Here is a 24291-nt window from a genome sequence, read left to right as displayed (position 1 = left end):
ATAATTAAAGCCAAACAATAAGATGAAGTGATTAGAAGGAATTTAAAATGTAGTTTGATTTACAACAGCCTTGAATTAATGGAAATCCTCATTTTAGAGTTAGGATACTACCAATGTATTCGTATTAGTGCTTTTGATTTTTTTATTAGTATTTTAATGAATTTTGTAAATTAGACCATTTAAACATTTTGGAGTACTGCCATTCTAATGTATTTTGAAGTCTCTGTGCAGTAATAAGGCGTTCAGTTTCTGTTCTAGTCTCCTTAATTTCCACACTCTTGAACATTTTACCTTTAGCAATGCAGATTCACATTTGTATTGCAGTTTGTCAAAATAAATTATCTTCCCCAAATTGTACAGGAATTCCAGCACTCAGATCTCCTGAATTATGATATTGCGATATTGCTAATGTCTTCCCTAGCATTTGTCAATTATATGACAATTGGAGAAAATATAACATTTTAATGTAGTAATTATTATATCCACACAGGTTTAACATTGGAAACTAACCTTGCACAGTCATTTTCACTGCACTTTTAAAGGCAAAAATAATACAGACATGGCTTCAATGGTTTTCCATGCTGAGGTTGTTTGATTTAAAAACGATGAGCAAGGTGCTGTATTTTTCATGTTGTTTTCATCTCAGATAATTTCAGATATGCACGTGCTTTACGATTTTAATACATATGACATCATTTACCTTTGATGTTCATAGTTACTACAGAAATTAAAACTACTTATGGAATAGTTCTTAGTAGTGGACTGTTGCTGAGCCCTTTTGATACATGGAAATTCCTAAGAAGGATAACTGACAGACATGGTTATTTCGATAGATTCAGGCAGCATGTAAATGCCGAAGGTGTTTATAAGGTTTCCTAGTTCAAATCAGTGTTTATGTCTGAGCACATCTGTCCATCTTGATAGCAGTTAGTGTGGTTCATTCAGTTAAGATTTTCAGAAGAAACGCAGATGAAACGCGTCTATTTCAGTTGCTTGACGTTTGATGCGGATGTTTTTGTGGCCACTGCCTGGTTATAGGAGATTGATACGTAAAATGAAATACATTAATTTCAGAAATATTAATGATTTTTTTTCTAAGTGATTAGTTTAGTTTGATAGGATATAAATGCGACACAGTGTACAGGGTTGATATGATACGCTTCACCGTAAAATTTACGTGACGCTGGGGATACGTTTGGGGAACGTATCTACACAATAAGAAAGCAAATGATGAAGACACAAATAATTTGTATTTTGTAATCCTTAGAAAAAATGCAGTGAAAGAATGGCACATGTCCAAACTAAGGAGTGAAGGAAGTGGGCAAATTAATGAAGTATCTGCGTGCTAATGTATGGACTGGAATACTACCTGATAGTAAACAAAGGCCAATAATAACAGGCAATATACTGAGACAGAAGGATGGATTCAGCGTCTCAGGAATCTGTGCTACTCCTGCTTTTATTGAACGTTGTTAATGGTATGCAAAAAACTACACGTTGATTGTGCTTTCAAGAGATATTGGAAGTTGCTGAGAGTACAAGCAAGGGCAAAAAGAGCCTAAAGGGCCTAGAGAGATTACAAATATGGGCAAGAAATATTAAGATCAGGTTTAACCCAAAATACTAAGTCAGAGGAAGAATTTCTGAAGTACAGCTTATCAGGGAAGGAAGAAGTGATAATGCTGAAATATGATCATGGACAATCACTGACAGATGTCTAGACATGAAATAGTGTTGTGATATGGCCACACAAATCGGTGCAAGACATATGTTGTTGTGGACCTGTCATGTACCCTTGGATTCTTTGGCCTTTGTGACACTGTTGTATTCAAATCTAGTATCAGCAAGGACATGCAGGAAATTCTGCAGGAACCTACCTCTACCTGTAAACACCAAAAGGTTTTTTGCAGACCGGAGAGAGGTGACAAAAATACAGGGCCTAAATGTGCCTTGATGGTTATAAGGAAATAAAGGGAACAAAACAATTATTTATGTACATGCAACAGAATTTAAAACAGAGAGGGAGTGCAGAACTCTTTAGTTACTTGAAGGCAGATTAGCCATGTTGTGGTACAATATCACTGAAGGTGACTTTCAGCTGGTAAACACAATGGCTTTTATAAGTGTAAGGTATAGTGAGCTGTGAAGTTGCCTCCCAGACTGCCTCATGACTTTGGTAGCGCTGAGATTGTCAGTAATACGCCTGAACACAGGGAGGCAAGAACAACAGTGCCCCAGCAGGGAGATGGGTAGCACAGTCCTGTAGATGACTTCTGGCTGTAATTTTCTTGCTTCTGTTGCATCAGGTAATTTATCTGATAGACTTTAGTAATATTTTAATAATCAAAAAACAAATTCAAATTAAGCTCTAATGAGGAATTCCATGGCTCTCCCCAAGACACAAATTCTTTCATCCTCTCACAAAATGTGATCAAAGCCCTGGGGGTGTCACTTTTGTGAGAATGGGTTCTCACAACAGATGCTCTGGGCCCCAAACACAGCCAGCCTTTGGTACAGAGGTGTTTTAGTGTCACTGACTGGTATATTTGGGGAACTGTGCAAACAACCTTAACTTTTATGTTACTTTTAAAATAATGTTCTATACCTTTTCTTGCAGAAGTAATCTTAAGAATGCTAGCACTGAAAGCTGCGATTTTTTATGGTCCCTTAAAACTTCTAACAATTACTTTGGGGTTTCATGAAACAAGTGGTTAACAGAGATTTTAGCTTCCAGAGGAGGGCTGCTGAAGTAAATTGCCAGTCCAGGATGAAGGAATTACCTGGGTCGCGAGTACACCTTTGCTAAGCTGTAGTTTGAGGTGGCTGCCTACCACTGAGATGGCTTTTCTAGATAGACGGATGGTAGCCTTTGACCTAGCATGAGTCTCTTGGTAGCTTGATACACTCTTTAGTGTATGGACTGAGTGCAAAGGACAGCAGTCTTTTCATCTTGATCTCATCTGTTCTCACACTTACTCTACAGTGATTTTAGGATACTTTACCATTTTTTATTCCTTTTCCCCCACTGCAAAGTTGGAACAATTTGAATGCCTGTCTTACAGGATTGCTGTAACAAATAATTGGCAAATGTAGATAAAGCTTATGAAACTGGTATGCATGTGGAAGTGTTCCTAAAGGTATTTATTCAATTTTTTCAGTCAATACGTTTTTAAAAGTCTGTGGAGTTTCTGAGAGTTTTGCAGGAACAAACAGTTCTGATCTTACAAGGCTCGGCTGACAACTTGTCATGCATTTTTGGACCGTGTCAAAAAGGAATTACAGTATTTTGCAGAGAATAAGCATTTACTTTCACTATTTTAATCTAAAGCTTTGCTTCACTCTCTTTACTATGTAAATTATATATTCATTTATCTAATCTAAAAGGCATTTAAAGTACATAATAAATTTTTTGATCCAGAATAGCTTTATAAGACAACATATTATGACTTCAGGGTTAATATGCAAACAGAATCTCACTTCTGTTTCCTGTTTCCTAACTTATCTTTCTTATTGAAAGGCTAACCTTATCTTATTGAAAGGCTATAAATAAAGTCAGAAGTATCTAGCTAATAGATTAAAAAATGGCAAGCAGTGGCAATGAAGAAACCTTTTAAGAAAACAGAGCTATTATAATTATAAGAGGAGAGATACTTACTGATAATATATTTCTCGCTGCTGTCAAGAAAATGTCAAGAAATTCTCCTCTGAGTTATTCTTTGACACTCTTTGCCTGGGCAGTAAGTACTCTGCGTTGACAGTACCTCACACTGAACTCTTTCACGCTTATGCGGCCTGTTACTTTGTAGAAATTAATTGTGAGGCAGGAGAGCGAAAGGGGTAACCAGGAAGAAGCTGATCCCTGATTTATTCTGGCACTTTCTGATGACTTTGTCAGTTGCTGTTGGTTACTATTTCATGCCTGAACATAAATCTTTCTTTATAGCAAATGCTACCCCAAAGTTTTGGGTGGACAGCCCCTGAAATTGATTCAGATCATGGTAGTTAGACTGTAGTTTGTAGTGCTGTGCCACAGTTGTGAAGACTGAGAGCAAGCTGGGATCCATTATTGTTTTAAAGGTTCTGCCAAAAATCAACCGTAGGCTATTCTTTAGTGATGTGAATGTTATATAAACGCACGCGCACACACACATGCACACATATATATACATACGTATATACAGAGAGAGATTAAGATTCTCATCTCAAATATAATAGTGTGAATTCAGAATAAGTCTTTTTAACTGTACTTTATGTATCTATTTTTACAATTATCATAGACATGCAGGTAACCTCTCTGTAAATTCTTATGGCTTATATGAAAAATGTACCTGTAATATACCTTATACTGTAAATGAGGGATTAAGGTATCATACCTTGCTATGGTAAGTGACTGAGTTGCTATAGCATGCACTAGGAAAAATCGCAATACGTTTGTAAGGTGTATTAATGTTTGTAAAGGGCAGTAAGATGGGTTAATTTAGATTAGCTTACTGGAAAATGTTATAGTGATTAATAGAGGAACGATGAATAGAGGTGAAAGAGAGGTGACTTGGCGAGGTGTTTCCCACACGTAGCACGCCAGAGGAATTCTTCCCTGGGCGTGCGGCGGCGGGGGGGAAGGCGCCAGGCCCCCCCTCCAGCGCCTGAGGAGCTGCTCTTTGCCAGTCAGAAAGCGCCGTGGAATACGGGCTTTTCCTCTTGTTTGGCAGCCTGTGGCCTGGGTCACAGGGAAGCCACATGTAGCTTAATGACAGTAAACCTGCTCTAGCACAGATTTTTACGTATGAAGAAGCCTTCAGTGGGTTACAGCATTGGTGGTATGGTCACATGTAGGACGCATGTAGTTTTGGTTTCTCTTCCCTCTGAACAAAACAATTTCTGCTGTCAGTCTGAGAGTGCCAAAATGTTTTCACAAATATAACTGGGCTGCAACTGTATGCCAAAAAATATTAACCATCCCACTTTGCTACCACCGAAAAGCACCTCCTTCTAGAGTTAAATGTAGCCGCTGTTTGCACTTATTCTATAGACTATCTGGAGCAGAAAGTTAAAGAGTAATTAAAATGACAAGGAAAATATAGTTGCAGGCACATAGTTCCCCAAGCTGGAGTCTAGTCAGAGCACTGGCGATTAGTACTCACCTCTCCCATCTGTGTTCAGCTCCAAGATCTGTAACAACACGGGAGCAAGGCTCAAATTTCCATTGTCCCTGCAGCCGGGCGTCCCTTGGTGCTAGGAGGGGCCATTAGACTCGGACAAAACAATGCCAGTAGCAATAGGGGCTTATTTCTTGGAGAACTTCCATGACTTTGTAATTCTAATTTGAATGTAATCAGGCCAGTTTTAAATTCTTCTTTGCGGAGCCTTACTGGAGGAAAAAGTAAAGCTAACCTTGTATCATAACTTGATGTATCATGAACATAGACCCAAAAAGCAGTGAGGCTGAAAATAAGAAGTTGCTTTTGTGGGCTACCAGAAGCTTTCTAACAAAACGAACATAAAAAAGCAAGTCTTGAGCTTACTTCCTCCCTGATGCAGGTGGTGTGAACCTGCAGCAGTATGCTGCACGTGCAGGAGGAAAGAGTGCCGCTTTGCCAGTTCAGAAGCAGCTTTGTCCGTCTGCACAGACAGCTTTGTCTCTCCTTTTTCTCTCTCTCGATCTGTTGCTCTTTCACCCGCAGCAAGAACAATTTGGAGCAGTGCTGAAACTTCTGAGCAAGCAGAAGGTAAGTGGAAGCCGTCGATACTTTCAAAATGCCAAAAAGTGTTTTGTGGACACATGGAACTGAAATACTATGTGAAAGGAAAGAATTGTTTGTGCATGGGAAAGTATCTGAAAACTTTCATAGTTTAAAGCTGCCTTCACTGGGTTAGCCAGCCTGTTGGAAAATGTGCTTTTGCATCTTTGTTTCAAGTCTGTTTTCCTTTTAGTAGTATATCTGGACAGAAATTAATTCAATGGATATTCAATAACTTACAGACTTTAATAATCTAGAAGAAAAATGTTTCAATTCAGAATCACAATCTTTTAGAAGGTTTGCTGAATAGAATAATGTCACCATTTTGAACTAGATTTGTTTAAATGTTGTTGGTAAGAGAGTTCAGTGTCCATTCACTCCTTAAGCAGAACGTCACATCATTAAACTGCAAAAACAGGTATCACAGGCTGGCATGCTGCAAAGGCTAATATTTTCAGTTTCATTCTGTCCTTGACCTCTGTACTCAGACTGCCACAGGGGAACAGTTGTGAGGGTGACAGCGTAACGTAGTTGTCCCTTACAAAGTACGCGGAGCTCCTTGGCTTGGTTCATGCCGTTTGTTCTCCTGTTAATATGAGCTTGGTTCCACAGGGCGCTGGCTACGCTTAGATCCACTGAACTGTGCACAGAGCATTCATTCCCTCCAAATTCTGCCTCTAAGATTTTAATCACTGATAGTTGTGAATGGCGCTCTATAAATAAATAACCATAAGAAGACAACAGAAAGTCTTTCAATCTGTACGGAGTTTGACTGGAAATGGATGCCCCATCTCCTCTTACCAATTCTTTGAGCCAGCTGTCTCCTAAGAACTAGTCTTATACTTGTAACCACAAATAAAATTCTAGTTTTAAAATATTTAAAGCTTTAATGTTGCAGTGTTAAAAATGTTTTAAATAGTTATTTTATTCTCGTTCCTTTTTTATTACAAAGTCATAAACGAAGCCAAAATAGCTCCTACAATGAAAGCTTTTTTCTGCCATTTCCTCTAAAAATCTGACCTTTTCTGTGTATTTTCTATCACTATTCCTAATGGAAAATATTGCATTCATTTGCAGGCTATTCATGTAAAAAATATTTTAATCACAGAATCAGTGTCAGAAATTCAGCCTTTTTTTGGACTTGGAAAAATTCAAAGCTAGCAGACTTTTTCCCATTCAGTTAAATACAGTTCCAAGAAATATGTACTGGATTTTAAAAAACTCTATAGATTCAAAATATGCTACCAGTTTCAAACATCAGAATGGGAAATCGTATATGAAAATTTTCAAATTGGGGGTTGAACTTAGCACAATTTTCGTCAATTTATGCTTTGCATGACAAGTTATTTCCATGTTTATACATCTTTTAAAATTAATTGTCTAAGCTTTCCAAGAACCCAGGAATCATTTGCTGCCATTGGCTTGTTCTGTGTACATTGCTGCGAATCAATTGACATCCTGGCCCACACTCTGTTCCTTTCTGTTTGCATGAGAAGTACAAATCTGCAAGGGCTGTATCCAGGTCTTGGAGATCTGGAGGAGGATCACTCTCTGTGGCATCGTTTCTCAGTTGATCCCATAGCCCAGGTCAATGCAATTGATTATTAACTGAGCCAGTTTACACTGTTTTTTGAGGTTACACAGTTGTGCTGGCATAGCTACATGTGTTAAGACTGAGAAAAAAATTCACCTTTGACTTGCTGTATCTATGCTACTCTGCCGTCAACCTTCCATCCCTCCTCCGGTACCCTCTCTATCTAGATGTAACTGGCTTGGGCAGAGAAGCCTTTTTGCCTAAAAAGCTTATGCCATTGAACCAAATAAGTGCTTTAGCTATATCAGCAAAAGGACTTCAGGCAAAAGAGGTGTAGAGCTAAACTTTTATAATGTAACCTTCAAATTGTACCAACTTACTTTTCTGCATTTGAAATCTGACTTGGAAATACTGGTGTGACTTCATTGTAGCTGTGCTGCCACAAATCCACAGTGGTAATAGTTCTAGAGAAGAGTTTTCTCAGGCTTTGCCTAGAATTTGTAGAGACCCCAGACATGAGGAGCTGAAAGAATTAAAAGTTAAAATGAAGAAGTTGCTGCTGGGCGTCTCCACCAGATATAAGTTGCCAACAGAAGTTACATATTTCTGATATATTCTTGTTGATTACCCCAGATTGGTTTAAAAGACCATAATGGCTCTTGCACATATTTAGAGCTAATCTTATTATTTACAGAAGTAATTCTTTTTTTTTTTTTTTTTGGTGAGACCTGGATGATTGCTCTCTTGTCTGTAACACTGCTGAGGACAACATGCAGTAAACATAATAGCAGTAGTGACCTACAATTTCAGAGGTGGCCAGGTCTAATCAGATCTGGATTTATTTGGGTGTGTGACCTTAGACTCTTTGGAAAACCTCTATGATGCAATTTTCATGGATACTTATTTTATTGACAAAATATTACATGAATAGACTTGATTCTAAAAGAACCTCTTTGGGATAATAATGCAGAATACAGATTTTTGAAGAGGTCAAAATTAAGAGAAATTATAATATTTCACAAATTTGAGAATAAAGAATTGTTTGCTTTGGTATTAAAAAAAAGTAACAGATTCAAAGTTTATAAATTAAGCTATAGTCCCTCTTCTTGCTATCAGTCATGTGAGACACTGGTTAGAGCAAATCCATATTGATTTTGACCTTGTAAATATGGTAAATTAATGTATATGACTAGTTTGTGTCATCATGTTTTGTAGAAGTGTGTGTATATCACCACTGTTATCACCATTGCCAGAGGTTGTAGTGGGCTTTTACAAACTGCTAGAAGGATACAGATTTCTGTTTCTCCTCAATCTATATAGGAACGGGCAAACTTGAAAATCTCAGTTTAAAAATGGAAAAGTTGGCTTATTGAAAGACTATTTTCAATTTTAGGATAATTAATATACATCAACTTTTTCTGTTTACCTATGTTAAATAGTTTCTTACTCTAAATAGAAGTTTAACATTAAAGATAGTGTAATGTTTGGTGTCTGGTGATATCCAACACAAGGAATCAAAGGCTTCAGAACAGACTTGGAACAGCCCTGAGCATTTGTCATTTGAGAAAGTGAGCAAAAGTATGCCACTCTCAATGCAAAAGGCTCCAGCACAAACCAGAAAAGAAAGAATAAAAGAGAACTCAGACTATTCCACTGGTTGAATTACATATGAAAAAAGATTGCCAAGGGCAGCAAGAGTAAAAAGTTTAATATTTTTATGAATATATAGACAGAATGGAAGGTTGAAGTAAGTTTCTGGGAAAGGCCATGCTGAATAAAGTGTTTTGTTTCCATATATAAGCTACTATTGTAGTATTTTCTATGCTTCGCAGGTATCTCCCTATTTGAATTATATTTTTGGTTAATTCATAAAGTAGTAAACACAAATCCTTCAACTAACAGGCTTCTACTCTTATTCTTTCAAAATTTGGAGGTGAAATAAGTAGGTGAACTGCTTCTCTTGGTAATCATCATTCCTATCTTGCTCTGGTTACAAATCTGGAAAATAATTAACAGGTTTTCTCTAATGCTTCCTAAAGATGTTGAAACTATAGAACAAATATTGACCAAGAGGCAGCAAAACTTGCCTGGACAGGAGAAAAAATAATGGTTTATATAACTGATAACAGATTGCCAAAAAAGAAAAAGAAATTCTGGAAACTTTGATTTGCAATTCATGTGAAATGGGCCAGGAATGGTGCATACATGCACGTGGGTATTCACAGGCTGCATGTACACACTGGCACCTGTGCAGCACCCTTTTGCATTCCTGAAGACTTGCAGGAACCCCAGCTCTTGTCCCCCGGAGCTGGTCCAAGACAGCTTTTGGGTCCCTGAGCCATCCTTTGAGAAGCAAGAAGGAACAGGTTGTAAGGCCCTGGAGAGGCTCTGGCATGACCAGGTTTCCAAAAATGTTAGCAAAAAGCTGCAAGTATGATGTTTGCCACTGTTATCGGGGGAGGGAGGGAAGGAATTTGGGGAAGGGGTGGAGGAAACAAGCCTGCACCTTGTAACTGGATTGAGCGCATTGGGCAAGAAGGACTTTGGACTGGTGCGTGGAAAACGACAGCAGAGGTAGAGGCAGCTTGCTCCCCCACACGGAGGACACAGGGCACCTCTCCTTCTCTTTGTCCTCCCCAAACACGGGAGCACCCTGTCCCCTAGAAATGAGCCCTGCCTTTTGGTTAGGAAGAATGGAGAAAGGCATTTGCTTCTAGCACCCGCTTAGCTATAGGTTGGGGTCAAAGACCGCCTAAGCCTGCAGGGAATTACGCAAGGGGTTGTTGTGAAGGGGCCCTGGCCTGTGGAAGGCATCAGCCCACCTCCCTACTCCCCCCTCCAACCTGACTATTTATCCCAAGGGGTTGCGAAAGCCCCAGGGCTACATAAAGCACTGCCTGGCTGGGCGGCCTGGCCGCTGCCACCAACACTTGAACTCTTGAGAGGCTGCAGGGACTGGCACCGTCTGTAAGGGATCTTGCCACATTGGGATGGGGTGGCCAGGCCCCTTTCCTGTGAATGCATCAGGGAAAGCTGTGGGATGCCCCAGGAGCCATCAGGGTTGCCCTCCTCTATTCTGTCAAGGTGCTTGACAGAGCCCCTTTCTGACGCTGTTCTCTGTTTGCTGTTGCTGCAGGGACGGGATGGCCCACGCAAGGAGAGCCCCGGCCTGGCTGCTGCTACTGGTGCTGGCCTTGCTGGGTGGCAGCACGGCAGAACGGGACTGCCGAGTGAGCAGCTTCAAAGTCAAGGAGAACTTCGACAAGAGCAGGGTAAATCTCCTCTCTTTCCTGGATCTGCGAGGTCTTTCCTAGCTCCTCTCTCCGGGCTACAAAATTCAGCATTCGGGAATACCACTGTATTCACATTTTCACTCACAGTCACAGATTGCAACATGGAGAAACAGCAGGTGTGTGTGATGTTACCTGCACCTTCACAGTGCTGGATCCTGATGCCTCACAGGAATACTGCTGAATCTGACGTTTAGCGGACTGGTCTCAAACTGTATGGTCTAAACCGAAAAGAAGTGTAGCAACTCAGTTATTTCTATGAAAAATTAATATTCCAGTGTTTTCCAGAAAATATTGCAAGGAAAGGATATATTTATGTGTAAATCTGCAAAGATCCTGCCAGTTTTTATCCTCTGTCTACCAAGTTTTGTATTCTGAATAGCAAAAAAATGCAGATATGAATAAGGTACCAAAAAATGACTGTACTTTCACAAACCCTTTCTGCACTAGGACATATTGGTGGGTTTATGCTGTTGCAACAGCTAGATTTGTTTTTTAGATACAGCTTTGAGGTATGGGGTCAAAGATCTGCATGTGCTCCCCTCCGTCACCCTTCTCTAGTTTGCAATGTCTGCAAGCATGTTTCCCATACTTCCTATGTCTAATTGCAGCCTTTCTAATTTCCTTGCAGTATAGCGGCACCTGGTATGCCATGGCAAAGAAAGATCCTGAGGGGCTGTTTCTACAGGACAACATTGTAGCCCAGTTTACAGTAGATGAGAACGGACAGATGAGTGCCACTGCAAAGGGCAGAGTCAGACTCTTTAAGTAAGTTGCTTCCATTCTTCCTTCTCCTCTTATTCCACTTCACTAAACTCCTGCTTTGCTTGCTGTTGCTCTAATCCTATCTGCTATCCCTGTGGTAAGTCACTCCAAATCTGTGCTGTTAGGTTTGAATGTGATGTTTTCTCTCTCCCTGGCTGCAGTAACTGGGATGTCTGTGCAGACATGATTGGCTCTTTCACTGACACAGAGGATCCTGCCAAGTTCAAGATGAAGTATTGGGGTGTTGCTTCTTTTCTGCAGAAAGGAAGTAAGTACTTAGCTATGGAAGATGCAGAGCTACCTGAGAGCCTAGTTATTGTTGTGTGCCCATAGTGGGGGAGAAAAATGCAGTGCTGGATTTCCTAACCACATTTAAAATACATAATAACAATCATAAAGCAAAGCCTTATTGTGAACAAGGTCATCACTATCTATTATTTGAGATAGCTGGTTAGTTTTCTATTATTTGAGATAGCTGGTTAGTTTTCTTTAAACAAGTGAAGACTAGGCCTTTGTGTACTTCTGTGTTTCTTTTGTTTGTTAATGAACAGTATAAACTAAGGTCACTGTTGGGAAAAAATGAAGGGTAGATGAAACATCTGATGTCCTGTTTTAGTTCAGAGGTCAGTTATTGAATGCTTCCATTTTCTTTGAAAAACCTAATATCAGACTTGGTTTTCAGCAGCCAGCAGGGAAGAGAATTTTGCAACTGTTCTTTTGCTTAGTCTCGTGTGCAAATACGGAGATTTCCCTGCTTTAAGAAACAGATATGATCCAGTATGTGAGTGTGTGTGTGTGTATATATAGAGATATATTCGTATTTTCCAGTCATCCGTCACACCCTAGGCAAAATTAGCTTATTGAGCCAAGTAGAGATTTGCTCATAGTTCAAGACATTCCCGAGGATAGTTTCCAGGAGAAGCAGGTTGAATTTGGAAGTGACTGGAGCTCCATACACTCCAAAAACATGGAAGGAATGCTCTGGAAGGCAATTGTTTTTGGATTGTTGCCTAATCTCCTCACAGCACACTGCTGAATCATGTTTTCAGGTATACTCCAGATTGCTGGCTGCCCCCCCGCCCCGGCTCTGCCTTTGTAAAAACTGTGGTCTCCACCCACAGGAGAGAGGGGGAAGGGGGCATACACTGCTGCCTTCAGTAACAGTCATAGTGCAAAGGAGGATCTTTTGCTCCAGGAAAGTAAGGTGCAGAGATGGTGTTTGCAGGAACACTAGTTCCTGCAATGAACTAGTCCATTTCTATTGGCACAGGGTGTCTAAATGGCCTTAAATTTGTCACACTACCTAGCTAAATAGTCAAGAATACTCTGAAATTGTAACTGTGTATTGAGGAGATGGTATATGATACAGCCTGTTGCAAGTAAATTTCTAACACACACTTGCGGCAACTGCATGATGATCTTTTTCCACACCAATGTGGTTTATGCAGTGTCTCTAGCAGGAAGATGATAGCTCAGTTAGGAAGGTTCTGAGTAACCTGGAGCATGACCAGGAACACATTTAGATTTTCTGTTTATTTGTTTAACTTTTTGTGTCTAACACTTCCTCTTGTTTGGTTAAACAGATAAAACTTTCTGTGTACTTCATGGTAGCTACTCTAATACGTGGTTCTATTTTTGAGTTTGTTGCCACAGTTTATAATGATGTTCAGGCACAGATTTACAAGAGGCTTATTAGCTTCATGCCACTCCTGTACTATGCCCATGCTAGAGGAGAAGCCGTGGTTCCAACAATCTCCTTTTCACCTCTCCATCATTGTCACAGCTGACTCTGTCCCTAACGGATATGCTTATTTTCTCAAAAAAAAAAAAGAAAAGAAAAGAAGAAAATTGGAATTAAATACTGGACGTAGGAATAGGAGATAATTTGCTATCATTCATACCAAACTTTGTGGCCTCTTTTACAAAGTTATGACAGTGATCTCTTTAGATTGACAGGATTTTATTTACCTCTCTGTAACTCCTTTTCTTCTTCGCTATGGTTTCTTCCAGATGATGATCACTGGGTAGTGGACACAGATTACGATACTTATGCTCTTCACTACTCCTGCCGCCAAGTAAACGAAGATGGCACCTGTGCTGATAGCTATTCCTTTGTGTTCTCCCGGGACCCCAAGGGACTGCCCCCAGAGGCACAGAAAATTGTCAGGCAAAGGCAGGTAGACCTCTGCTTGGACAGAAAATACAGAATTATTGTTCATAATGGTAAGAATATTTTCTTCCGAAAGATTTATTTCAGGGTTTAATGGGAGTCTTTTGCTTATTGAAGTCGCATAATTGGTTGCTGTAATACTATCTTTTGAAACTGGAGTTCTTAGAAAGTTCATTCCAACTTTTACTTCCCTTATCTGAAGGAGAGTTAAGGTGTATAGCTTTTCATGTGGCATATTATATCAGTTGAAACAATAATTAGAGGAGGTTGTAAAGTGATTGAATGAGTGCAGTATGAATAAACATAGTAAGGATAAACTTCACAGTGACTGTAAAGAGAAATTGTATCTCTTTATCAGAATTCTTTATCTTTCTTAACAAACTAGTTGCTGAAAGGGATAGACTATTATCTCTATTTTCAAAAATGTCTTTGAAATATCCTTCACTAGAGGCTTTTAAGGAAAAACAGAAATCTTGGAAAAGATAAGGGTGCCGATCTTGTATCAGTGGGGTTGTCCCCTTCTCACAGGTCCTTATGCCCGCCTCTTCACAAAGGGTTATGGAAGAGGAACATACCTCTTGTTTTGGAGGTATAACCTTATCTTGAGAAGTATAGTCAGGCTGAGCTTACAGCGTAGGGAGACATGCAAATTGGCTCACTCTATAGCTTGTCTTTACCTCCTTGTGTTGGGTGTGTGGGGCTGAGAAGCTGCAGAGAAGCTATGGGGCTACATTTGGAAAGTATACCTTTCCAGCACCACAGAATGGTGCAGGAGGTCAGAACAGGGGAAGGGAAGAGTCAGATTCCTTTTATTCCATCCAGTAAATTGTGCCAGTAAAACGGAGAAGAGAAAGTTCAAAAGCGTATTAGAAAAGGCCAAATGATGATTTATGTTAGTTTAATCAATGATCTGGAAGACAGCATAAAATACATACTGATAAAGATTACACCAGACTGGGGAATAGTAAAAAATGAGGAACAGATCAGAAAGAGCCATATGGTATACAGGATGCAAGAACAGCGGGGTTTTTTAATACAACCACAAGTAAAAATATATTTAGGGTGAAGAAAACAGTAACTCCCCCCTTGCATTCTGGAAGATGAGATATCTACAGAGGACTCAAGTGGCTAATTAGCTGAACGTGAGCTCTCAATGTAATGAACGCTATGGCGAAAAGAGTTCATGTGGTTCTTGGATGCATAAACAAAGGATATCCAAGATGAATTTACAGACTTTCATGAGACTGTTGTGCTTAGCATAGGTCTGCTTGCTAGGTCATGTTTAATGATGCTGATAACTGGAAGGGGTAGTGAGGATAAATTAGAAATTTCAAAGAAGAAAATTTCTAGAATGCATCTTCTAGTGAGATCAAAGAGCTTGATATTTTTCTCCTCAGAAAGAGGTTAAAGGCTGACCTGAGCAAAGTCTGTGCTTACCTGCACAAGCAACGGGAATTGGATAGTAAAGGTTTTGCAAACATAGGAATAATAAAATAAAATGGCTGGAACTTGAAGCTGGACATATTCAGAGCAGAAATAAAGAGCCATTTGTTTAACTCTAAAGGTCATTAACCTTTGGAACAGTTTACCAAGAGCTGTTGTATGTTCTTCATCACTGAAATCTGTAAATCAAGATTAAAGGCTTTCCTAAATGACATGTTGGAATAAACTGGGATTGACTGAGGGAACTCTCGTGTATTATAAAGAAAGTCAGCACAGTCAGCTCTTGTGCCTCTATTGTCTGTTCATTTGACCTATAAACAGAGAGTAATATATTGCCATGTTGTAAAGTAAGTATGCTGATAATATGGTGCCTGAAAGATCTACTAAGGTAGGTAGTGTTGAGTACACTGATTAGCGAACTGGAAGAACTGCCTGGCAACAATGAAAATAAAAGTTTTTGTCTTGAATGAGAATTTGCAGGCAACATAAAAGTATTTAAGGCAGTCAAGATTAAGCGACATCATAAATGCAAATGAAATTGGCTTTTGAAACTACTCAGTAATAAAAATTCGAAGGAAAATCTTTAACCACTCATATGCTGCTGAGTTCTGAATTATATGTTTGGGAAAGACATCTGTGTGATGCAGTGGGCAGTGTAACAAAAATGCTGCTTAATTTTTAGCAGCCATCAAAAAGTGAATCATGTATTTGATTGCCTAAAGACTAGGACAGAAAATAACTAATGTAACTAATGTCATATAAATTGATGGTACTTTCTTTTCAATACTGCAACTGCGCTTCAAATGAAGAAAAGCAGGAATAAAAAGTTCAGAAGATGAGAGAACAAAATAATGAGATGATTAGGCATTTTTTTGAATGAAAGCAAAGATAAAGTTTGGATTACAGTTCTTGTGCTGCGGCTTTGAGAGGTTCTGTGTTAAGGTAGTCCCCTACATCTCTGTCAAACCCAGAGACAGTATTATCCTGCTATTAAATCAGGATGTTGGACTAGTCTGAGTACTGGTCTGATTCAGCATGGTAGTATCTGTGTTTTTATTATTTCCACGCTATACAAGGCTTGCAAGGCAATAAATGTATTGACAGTCTTTGCAAGAAAGTGCAAACCAAAAGAAAAATTAGCTTTATTCATTTATTCATAATTTGTGATACAACTTTGTCAGATATCTCAGAATTTCTATATAATAGAAAGGTTGTATTTTTCACAGATTATGGGAACGATAGCGTAATTCAAATATAGAAGCTCAGAATGTTTTTTGAAAGTTCAGTGCCAAATATACTTTGACTGCCCAACCTTCACTTAAAAGCTGATCATGCTACTTCCAATCTGTAATAGAAATATCAAACCTACCAAATTGAATTAAGCGCTATATTCTTTGTCTGCTATTCTAATTTATATTCAGGTGTTAGGTGTTGGGTACAGTGTCTAATAAGACTATTTGAGTCCCTTAACTGTTTGTAAATGAAAAAAAGTTGTCTGGATCCTTAAGGCTGTCTGCTTTCTTATTGAGGGTTATGCCAAATTTTATCTTTGAGCCTAGCACCAAAGTACAAACAAAACCTAAAGCCAGCTATTTGCATGCTTCCATTACTATGATCTGTAATTACCATGGTGTTAATTAATTCTGAATTCTCCAGTACCTTTAAGCCCAAGTTCCTGCAGATCAAATACATTTAGGAGAGAGAGAATGACTATGAGATAAAATGAAAAAAAAGTTTATTGAAAGGTTTGTATTAGAAACTCTTGCACAAGTCATTTAAATCTGTTATGTGTGTGATTGGAAGCCTTGCTACTTTATGTTTTAATTCTGCTACTAAGAGCTGCAGAATTTTTAGCAAAAAGGCCAACTTCATTTGTCTGTGTTGACCTGCATTCAGTTGTTATTGTGGTCAAATTCTGACAGAACTTAATAGCTTCTGCAAGAATAGCCTTATATCTGTTTCTCATTGTGCATGCTGAGCCTATGTGCTATGCTAAGCTAAATCTGTTTTTCCCCAAGATTTGTTACTGGCTTTTTCAATAAGCACTGTACTGAAATTAAGTTCCCAAAATAAATAATAGATGTACAAAGCTTATGTTGGTGAAAAACCCCCAAACATCTAAAATAGCACTTCTTTGTATACTAGCTCTCTGAGGCAAAAGAAGCCTAAGAAAAAAATTTTGGATTGTCACTTATCTAGCGTTTCTAATAGCAGCTCCTTTCTAAATATGGATCAGGCTGTGAAACACTTAGGCTGTCAGAGTTCTAGCTCAATTGCTTGAAGCTCTGTGTGAGTGTAGATATCACACTTTAGCCTTCTAAGAATATTCCCAGTGACAGCAAAGACACCATAAATATTTACATTGACAGTAGGGCTACTTGTAGAATAAGATACTATTTTACTGTTACTAGAGTTAAAAATCAAATCTGCTGTTAGCATTTAGCAGAAGCAAAAATTCTGCATTAAACAGTGGTATATATATTCATCTAATCTACTATTGTCTTTGGGAGTTTGGGAGGGCAGAGGATCCTTACCTCTTTGAAACACATTCTTATATTAAAAAAATCATAAATTACAAATATTTTGAGGCTTTTTAAAAGTAAATAAAATAACTCTTTACCACTGATCTGTCTAGTACCTTGTTTGTCAAAGTATTAAAATGATCAAGACAAATGTAACAGATTGGATGAATTCCTCTTTTGTCTTGAATTCAAAATTCTTTGGAATTGTATACTGTAGAGCTAAGTATTTGCATATGATTATAAGTAACAGATATATTTATGTATGTGTGTGTGCATGTATATGTATAATATATATCATATAAATATAGTATACATATTTATATATTATATATAAATATAAATGTGTACAATTTATAAATATATATTTAAATATAAATACATTTTAAGCTTAGTAAAAGCTTGGATATTTTAATTTTTCCAATGTTGTTGAAAAATAAAACTTTGATATTTGTGTGTTTCAGGATTCTGCTCTTAGAGATCCAAAACTATGGATGGAAATCATATAACAGCAGCATGGATGTAAAGTTAACACATTGATTAAGTGTTCTGTTGAAAAGCTTTTAAATGGCTTCATTTAGATCTTGAATATATTTATCTGAGCTGTGTAGCTCACCTTGTCAATAAACCAATGAAATAAACTTGGATTACAGGGGATGCAAATTGTTTGTATGCACATCTGTACATATGTAGATATTGGTTTTATTAGTAAAACATTATCTTAATGTACTATTTTAAATTGGTGACAGATGGCAATAATTAAGAACATAATATTTCTTATTTATCAGTTTCAACTTTTGACTAATATCATTTTAATTAAAAAAAACTGGCATTAACTTTCTAAAACTTTTAATTTCCTTCCAAATATCATGTCATTTTTTTTTTCTAGAAAATATTGGAAATCATTTCCAATACCATTTTAGAAAGGAGAAAGGAATTTCACTGCCGTATATATCACCGATTTATTAGATGACTATTGAAGACGTAAAAAATATGCATCTTTTTAAAAGAACCTTTTACACTTACCATAAGTAAACTTTTCTTTATTTTTTAATTTTTGAAGTTCAGAAAAGTGATCATTTGTTAAACTTGATATGCAACCAGAAATGTTCATTCACCTGATGATAATGTATGTTTATGATCTCGATGTTTTCTTCATGACATGAGTTAGTTCACCCAAAACTACATTCAGGCAGTCAGTTACCTAGCTTTATATGCAAGTGCCTTTTTTTGGCATGTATATTTTTGAGGAGGCACGTTTACACTAGAAAGTTGATCTCTCTTACTCAGTGGAAAAGAAAGATTAAAAATGGAAGAGATCTACTTTTGATAGAGTTTACTATAACTTTATTACAGTTAATGACAATTATGGCAGCTGCAAATGTATCCTAACAGAATTTAATTCTTCCAGTAAGAACTTATTTCGGCTATTTTACATTCACCAAGTTCACTGCCGTATTTCTGTTTATTCCAGTGTAAGTGGAGAATTCAATCCATTGGATTAAACTGCATTACTCTTACTAAGGCAAAGCAATGAAGACAAGAGAATTTTACCTGCAGGAATTAGAAATACAGATTTATCTGTTTTTGTTTGTTTATTTGTTTGTTTTTTCCCTGTGTGCCTTCTTTAGCATATAATACTATACAATAGTGACCTGTTCAGACTGGGATAGTGTAGAGATTAACATCTGAGGCATGGCATGGCTCAGACTTTAAATAATTATCTGGAAATGAAAGACAAATTAGGTTGTTCACGGTTATTTCCTCGCACAGTGGTTTCTGTGCCCGCCCCATTCCTTACAGGGCTCCCTGTACAGCAGAGAAGGATTTCCTGACATTTGCGTCTGAAATGGGCAACATTATACAAAATTGGATTGACAGCAGAGTTGGCAAAAGTGAATGACATTATCCAGAAAAAAACTGATGGCAAAATATGCAAATCTTGTTTGTCGTTCTGGACTAAAATTAAAAGAATAGTGATTATAATTGGGCTCCACATGATGAAGAAAGAGATCATCAATACAAAGAGGGCTTGAAATAGTCTGTAATCTTGCTGGGAAACACGAATCTGATGATTTTCTGAGTAGGCTAAGCCAGCATTTAAACTCCTTCTTGAAGCTTTTGTAATCTGCAGTAAAATAGAAGAAAGTGTAACTTTCATTGAAACATGGGAGAGCTCTTAACACATTTTTACAGGTGCAAAAGTAAATCTTGGCACAAAATGTTTATATTTTGAAAAGTGAGTATAGAAAAGTCATTACAGAGTTTCATTTTTGTTTTTTGTCAGTGGTTCCATTTCAAACGTTCTCAGTCTACTAGCTGGATTTATTTTCCCCTCACGTGTAAACTCAACCTCAACATCAGTCAAGCTGGTTGTTCTCCTCATGCGTCTCCATCAGCCATAAATACTTTTCAGTTCCAAATAGGGCCTTAATTACTCATGAAATTCCATTGACTTCAGATTGTGACCGCGTTTGTTCTGTATAAATAAACCCATTGATTTTTTTCACATATGTAAAATGAAACAGTTAACAATCCTGTTGATGCACAAGAAGGAATAGAATCCAGTTCTCTGTCTTACAGCCTTGCTGACATTATTACAGCCTTGCTGACATTATCAGGTAAAAAGAAGCATGAATTCATTACAGTTTCGAAAGTCATGGTGTATTTTAAATCAGAGAGATTTTATTTAAATTTCAGTGTAAACTCTTAGTTTTTCAGTCAGTAATCAGAATTGCTTTCTATATACTAACCTGCAATCTTACAGATCCTTTTGCTTTACTATGAAAATCTCTACATGTTTTGTAAAAGTATGGTCTGATGTAATAAAACAGACCAGGCCTAGCAATAGTTCAGGAAGTGGAAAAACCAAGCTCTGTGTCCTCTCAGACCCCATTGTTCAAAACAAATTTACCATATCCAAAATATCCTCACCAGGAGGCTTTGTACCACTCCCACAGAAGTACTCTCCATCTTTCCTGCTGGAGCTGCATAGGGTAGAACTAAGAATTCAAGAATCAGTAGGACTGCAGTAAATAAGATGCAGCTGCATCTTTATAAAGTGCTCACCTGAAATGGAGTGTTAGTAATATATTTTGAATTCCTTTCTGACCTGCATAGAAATAAGGAATCTTGATACCTACAGTGGGCATCTGGACCACTCTCTCAGGACCAGAAGCTTAAGTCATATATATATATACAAGTACATAACCTCCAGAAGATCAACAACTTTACAGGTTCTAGCCTCTCCTAAATCCGCATAGGTTGTGTGTTGCCTGAGAGAGGGAACAGTGGAAAAACAAATGGCTAATTACAAATTATGCTTCTGATCTGTCATTTTTGCTAGTGTTCTGGGCAGTGTTATGCAAAAATAATAGTCAATTTCAGATTAAATTGAGCTACATTTGTAGAATACGTTATCAAATTGGAGGTCTGTATCTGTGGTGAATCATCATCCTAGTTCCTCTGTTGTCTGAATACAACTAATGCTTTGAACTGTTTCCAGTTTAGCATTTTACTCAGTGTACACTGGCACCATGGAGCGTTCTCATGAAGTTAGAATGAATCTGGTTTTGGGAATGACTCAGGTATTAAGATATTTTCCAGCTGAGTTCTGTTTGCTTCCTGAAGAGCTGTGTGAAAGAGAAGATTCAATTACAACAGATGGGATCCAGCTATGAGCCTTGTTCCTTTTTCGGTTCTAGGGAAATGCTAACACATTTTAGCATTTTTATGATCAAGTTGGATGCGAGCACAGCAGTATGGAGCTGCTTTGTAATCCAGTCTTCAAAACACTGGTTTTGGTCTTTTAGCTCCCTACTTGCCATTTTGCTTTCTAAATCTACCTGTCGTAACCTGGAGTCTGCAAGGACAAGAGGAACATCATTCTTGTCTTGGTCTCTGACCAAGGACTGTAGCATTCTTTGGTCTCCAGTTTTTTGCAGTTCTTTCAAAGGGCTCTGAGTCCCCATGGAGTTACTGTATGTTCTTTGTCTATATAATTTGCCTAAATAAGAGGTTGCAAAAGTCAAGAGCTTTACTTCATTAGACAAAGTTCAGCTAATGCATTTACCTCAAGACTGTGATAAGGGTAAAAGTGTAGAGAGCTGATGATTTTGACTATGAGCTTGAGCCTGATCAATAGAGAAGTACATGTGAAGCCTAAATTCTCGGTTCTAAGCTGATAGAGACACCTATGTGAAGCTCTGGTTCATGAGCCCACAGCCCCTTGGTGCTCAGCATTTCATCAGTTAATTCCCTGCTCAATAATCCATGTATTTGAAAGATCCCTTTCTGAGGCCCATAATTTTCCTTCTATGTAGTATGAGAAATTTCATTAACTAATGCAACAATCAAGAATCCTTTTGAGACAGGTGCTGAAAAATTGGTGTTGCAGCACTTAGTCTGAAGATTTCTAGCTCTTTTCTCACTCTCTGTTTTGGAAGAGGAAGGCATTTGAAATTTTTTGTAAGGAATTTAGGTATCTAATACCATGCTTGCCAGAATACAGAGTAAAACTGCAATGCCTGATGTCTAGCAGTCAAGTAGTCAAGTCTAATATTTAAGCAGTCAAGTGACATCCACTCAGAAAAGAAAGTGGAAGCAGAGCATTTGATTTACAGCTTTTGTTTGCAAAGTTGCTCTGGAAGTTGTGCAGAAAGTGTATTCTAATGAACATGCTAATAGGATCTGTGTACTAAAGATGCATGCAAAAAGCAGAAAATCAGTAGATTGTTGTTTCCAGTCCTGCCCTTTTTTGCTTTCTTATAACTCTCTTTTGAGTCTCTGGAGTAGAGGCTCAAGGAGTGCAAAATCTAGTTTTTAGTTATTTCATATGCTTGAGTCTTTAAGTATTTAGGAGATTAACAGGCTTTAATTATGATCATAGAAACAGAGAAGAGTATTTAATACTGTATCTGAATGAAGACAAACTTTATCTCGGGCTTTGTAATGTGCTGTTCAAGCATATACTCTTAGTTGAAACATGCAGGCTGGCCTCATTTCATATCACATACTTATACTCTTGAGGGGCAATTGTATTCTGATGATAACACATTGATGCCTAGAGAGTTGCTAGTTATTTCTGTTAGTTCTATAACCAAGTGTAAAGGAAAAAATACCTGTAAAATTTTGGAATAACTGATGACAATGATTAATCCTGGTATTAAAAAGACAATGATGGTGAAGGCCACATCCCAAGCGATTTCTCCTGCAATGCTGGGCCAAAGTAAGGTGCAAATCTGAACCTCCTGTTCACAAAGGATGAAGAAGAAAATTAACATTGTGCAGTTGTTTTTACTGGAAAGTTGTCCTTATCTCTCTTTATGCCTGTGGAAAGTGGCTGCAATCTAAAAAGAAACTACAAAAAGTTTCTACTCAAACAGAGCAGTCATTTAATATATTACTTAATGTTTTAAAAATCCCATATACTTATAAGTGTTGTCCACAATCTAATTACTGCCATAAATTTCATATCAAATGCTAATGACAACTTTAAAACAGAAATGTACAGGCTGGAGACTAAATAATGTATGCGAGCGTCACCTTGAATGTATTTTTGCACACATTTCAAAATGCTGGACAGAAAAAACAAGCCCCCTCTGCTCGGGGGAGGGGGGCGATGACAGGAGGCCGGTTCACCCAGCCGGCACGGCCCTTCTCCCAGGCGGCCGCGGGGGAAGCGTGCTGCAAAGGGGATTTCCTAGCCAAAAATCTCTGTCTGTGTTTGTACGTATTTCAGGATCTAACAGGCGTCCCCACCGGGGTCCCGGCTCCCTCGGTGCCCACCCCGCAGGGCGCTGCCGCCTCCTGGGTGCCCGGCTGCCCGGAGCACCCTCTGCCGCCCGCCCGGGGCTCGCCTTACCTCGCCGCCGCCGACGGGCAGCGGCACCACCGTGAAGAAGAGGCAAAGCGGGAGGGTGGCGACGGCGGAGAAGCCCCAGATGAAGAGGAGGGTGGCGGCCAGCGCCTTGCGGCGGCACGTGGCGTGGTGCCGCAGCCGCACGATGCTGGCCACACGCTCCAGGCTGACGGCGCTCAGCGAGAGGATGATGACGGTGCCGCTCAGGCTCATCCCGTAGAGGAGCAGGTGGCAGACGACGTCGCCCAGCACCCAGGCCTCGGTCCAGCGCACCACAGCGATGAAGGGGATGGCGCCGATGAAGAGCAGGTCGGCGCAGAAGAGGTTGAGCACGAGGCAGTTGGCGGCGCAGAGCCGGCGCCGCCGCCGCACCAGCAGGCAGATGCCCCACGCGTTGCCCGCCAGAGCGAGCAGGAAGATGGAGGCCAGCGTGGCGCACTCGGCAACGCGCAAGCCCACGCTGTGCTGGCACCCCACGTCCGAGAAGAAGGGGAAGTAGGTCCTGTTGCCCCCGCGGCTGGGCATGGGGGAGGCCAGCAGGCATGAGAGACTCGCCGCAGGCAGTCTAGAGGCAGGGCCGCGCTCCCGCCCGCCGCGGCGGCGGCAGCAGCTGGGGCGCCCTCCCAGCTCGGGGTGGGGGTCCGGCCGCCATCCCCGCGGCACCTCTGCCTCCTGCCCGCGCCGCCGGGGCTCGGCCGTGCCAGCCGGGCGGTTTATGACCCTGGAGTTGTGGTGGAACAAGGAAGTAGGAGGGTAAATACGGCGCAGCTCACACAAAGGCGAGGCCGCTGCTCGCCCTCGGCTCCTCGCGGGGAGGCGCGCAGGGGCCCGGGCCCGGCCGCCTCTCCCGGGGTGCCCTGCGGCCTGCCCCGCTCCCCGGCCGGGCCCCGGAGGCCTGCCGGCTGCTCCGCTCCGCTCTGCTCCCCTCTGTGCCCACGGCTCAAAGGGGGGACCTCCGGGAGGGGCTGTCGA

General features: G+C 39.6%; 3 protein-coding genes across 3 annotated transcripts in view; 1 reads left to right on the top strand and 2 right to left on the bottom strand.

Moving 5' to 3' along the window:
* The window catches only part of PDE6C (phosphodiesterase 6C), a 42710-nt gene extending 37504 nt beyond the window's left edge, over nucleotides 1–5206 (bottom strand). The window contains exon 1 of the mRNA XM_068951161.1: nucleotides 5142–5206. Coding sequence (XP_068807262.1) covers nucleotides 5142–5150 — 9 coding nt within the window. The 5' untranslated portion in view covers nucleotides 5151–5206. The remainder of the gene's footprint in view (nucleotides 1–5141) is intronic.
* A 4630-nt stretch (nucleotides 5207–9836) lies between these two features.
* RBP4 (retinol binding protein 4) lies at nucleotides 9837–18116 on the top strand. Its single transcript, XM_009677796.2, has 6 exons — nucleotides 9837–10239; nucleotides 10409–10544; nucleotides 11194–11330; nucleotides 11489–11595; nucleotides 13338–13550; nucleotides 17924–18116. The coding sequence occupies exons 2-6, from the start codon at nucleotides 10416–10418 to the stop codon at nucleotides 17935–17937; spliced, it is 600 nt and encodes a 199-aa protein (XP_009676091.1). The 5' UTR covers nucleotides 9837–10239; nucleotides 10409–10415; the 3' UTR covers nucleotides 17938–18116.
* A 1063-nt stretch (nucleotides 18117–19179) lies between these two features.
* On the bottom strand, nucleotides 19180–24291 carry FFAR4 (free fatty acid receptor 4). Its single transcript, XM_068951160.1, has 3 exons — nucleotides 23323–24291; nucleotides 22580–22708; nucleotides 19180–19587 (listed from the first exon to the last, which is right to left on the bottom strand). Exons 1-3 carry the CDS (start codon nucleotides 23842–23844, stop codon nucleotides 19180–19182), a joined length of 1059 nt encoding a protein of 352 aa, XP_068807261.1. The 5' UTR covers nucleotides 23845–24291.

Source organism: Struthio camelus, chromosome 7 (assembly GCF_040807025.1).
Source record: "Struthio camelus isolate bStrCam1 chromosome 7, bStrCam1.hap1, whole genome shotgun sequence".
NCBI lineage: Eukaryota > Metazoa > Chordata > Aves > Struthioniformes > Struthionidae > Struthio > Struthio camelus.
This window is presented reverse-complemented; position numbering and strand designations above follow the sequence as displayed.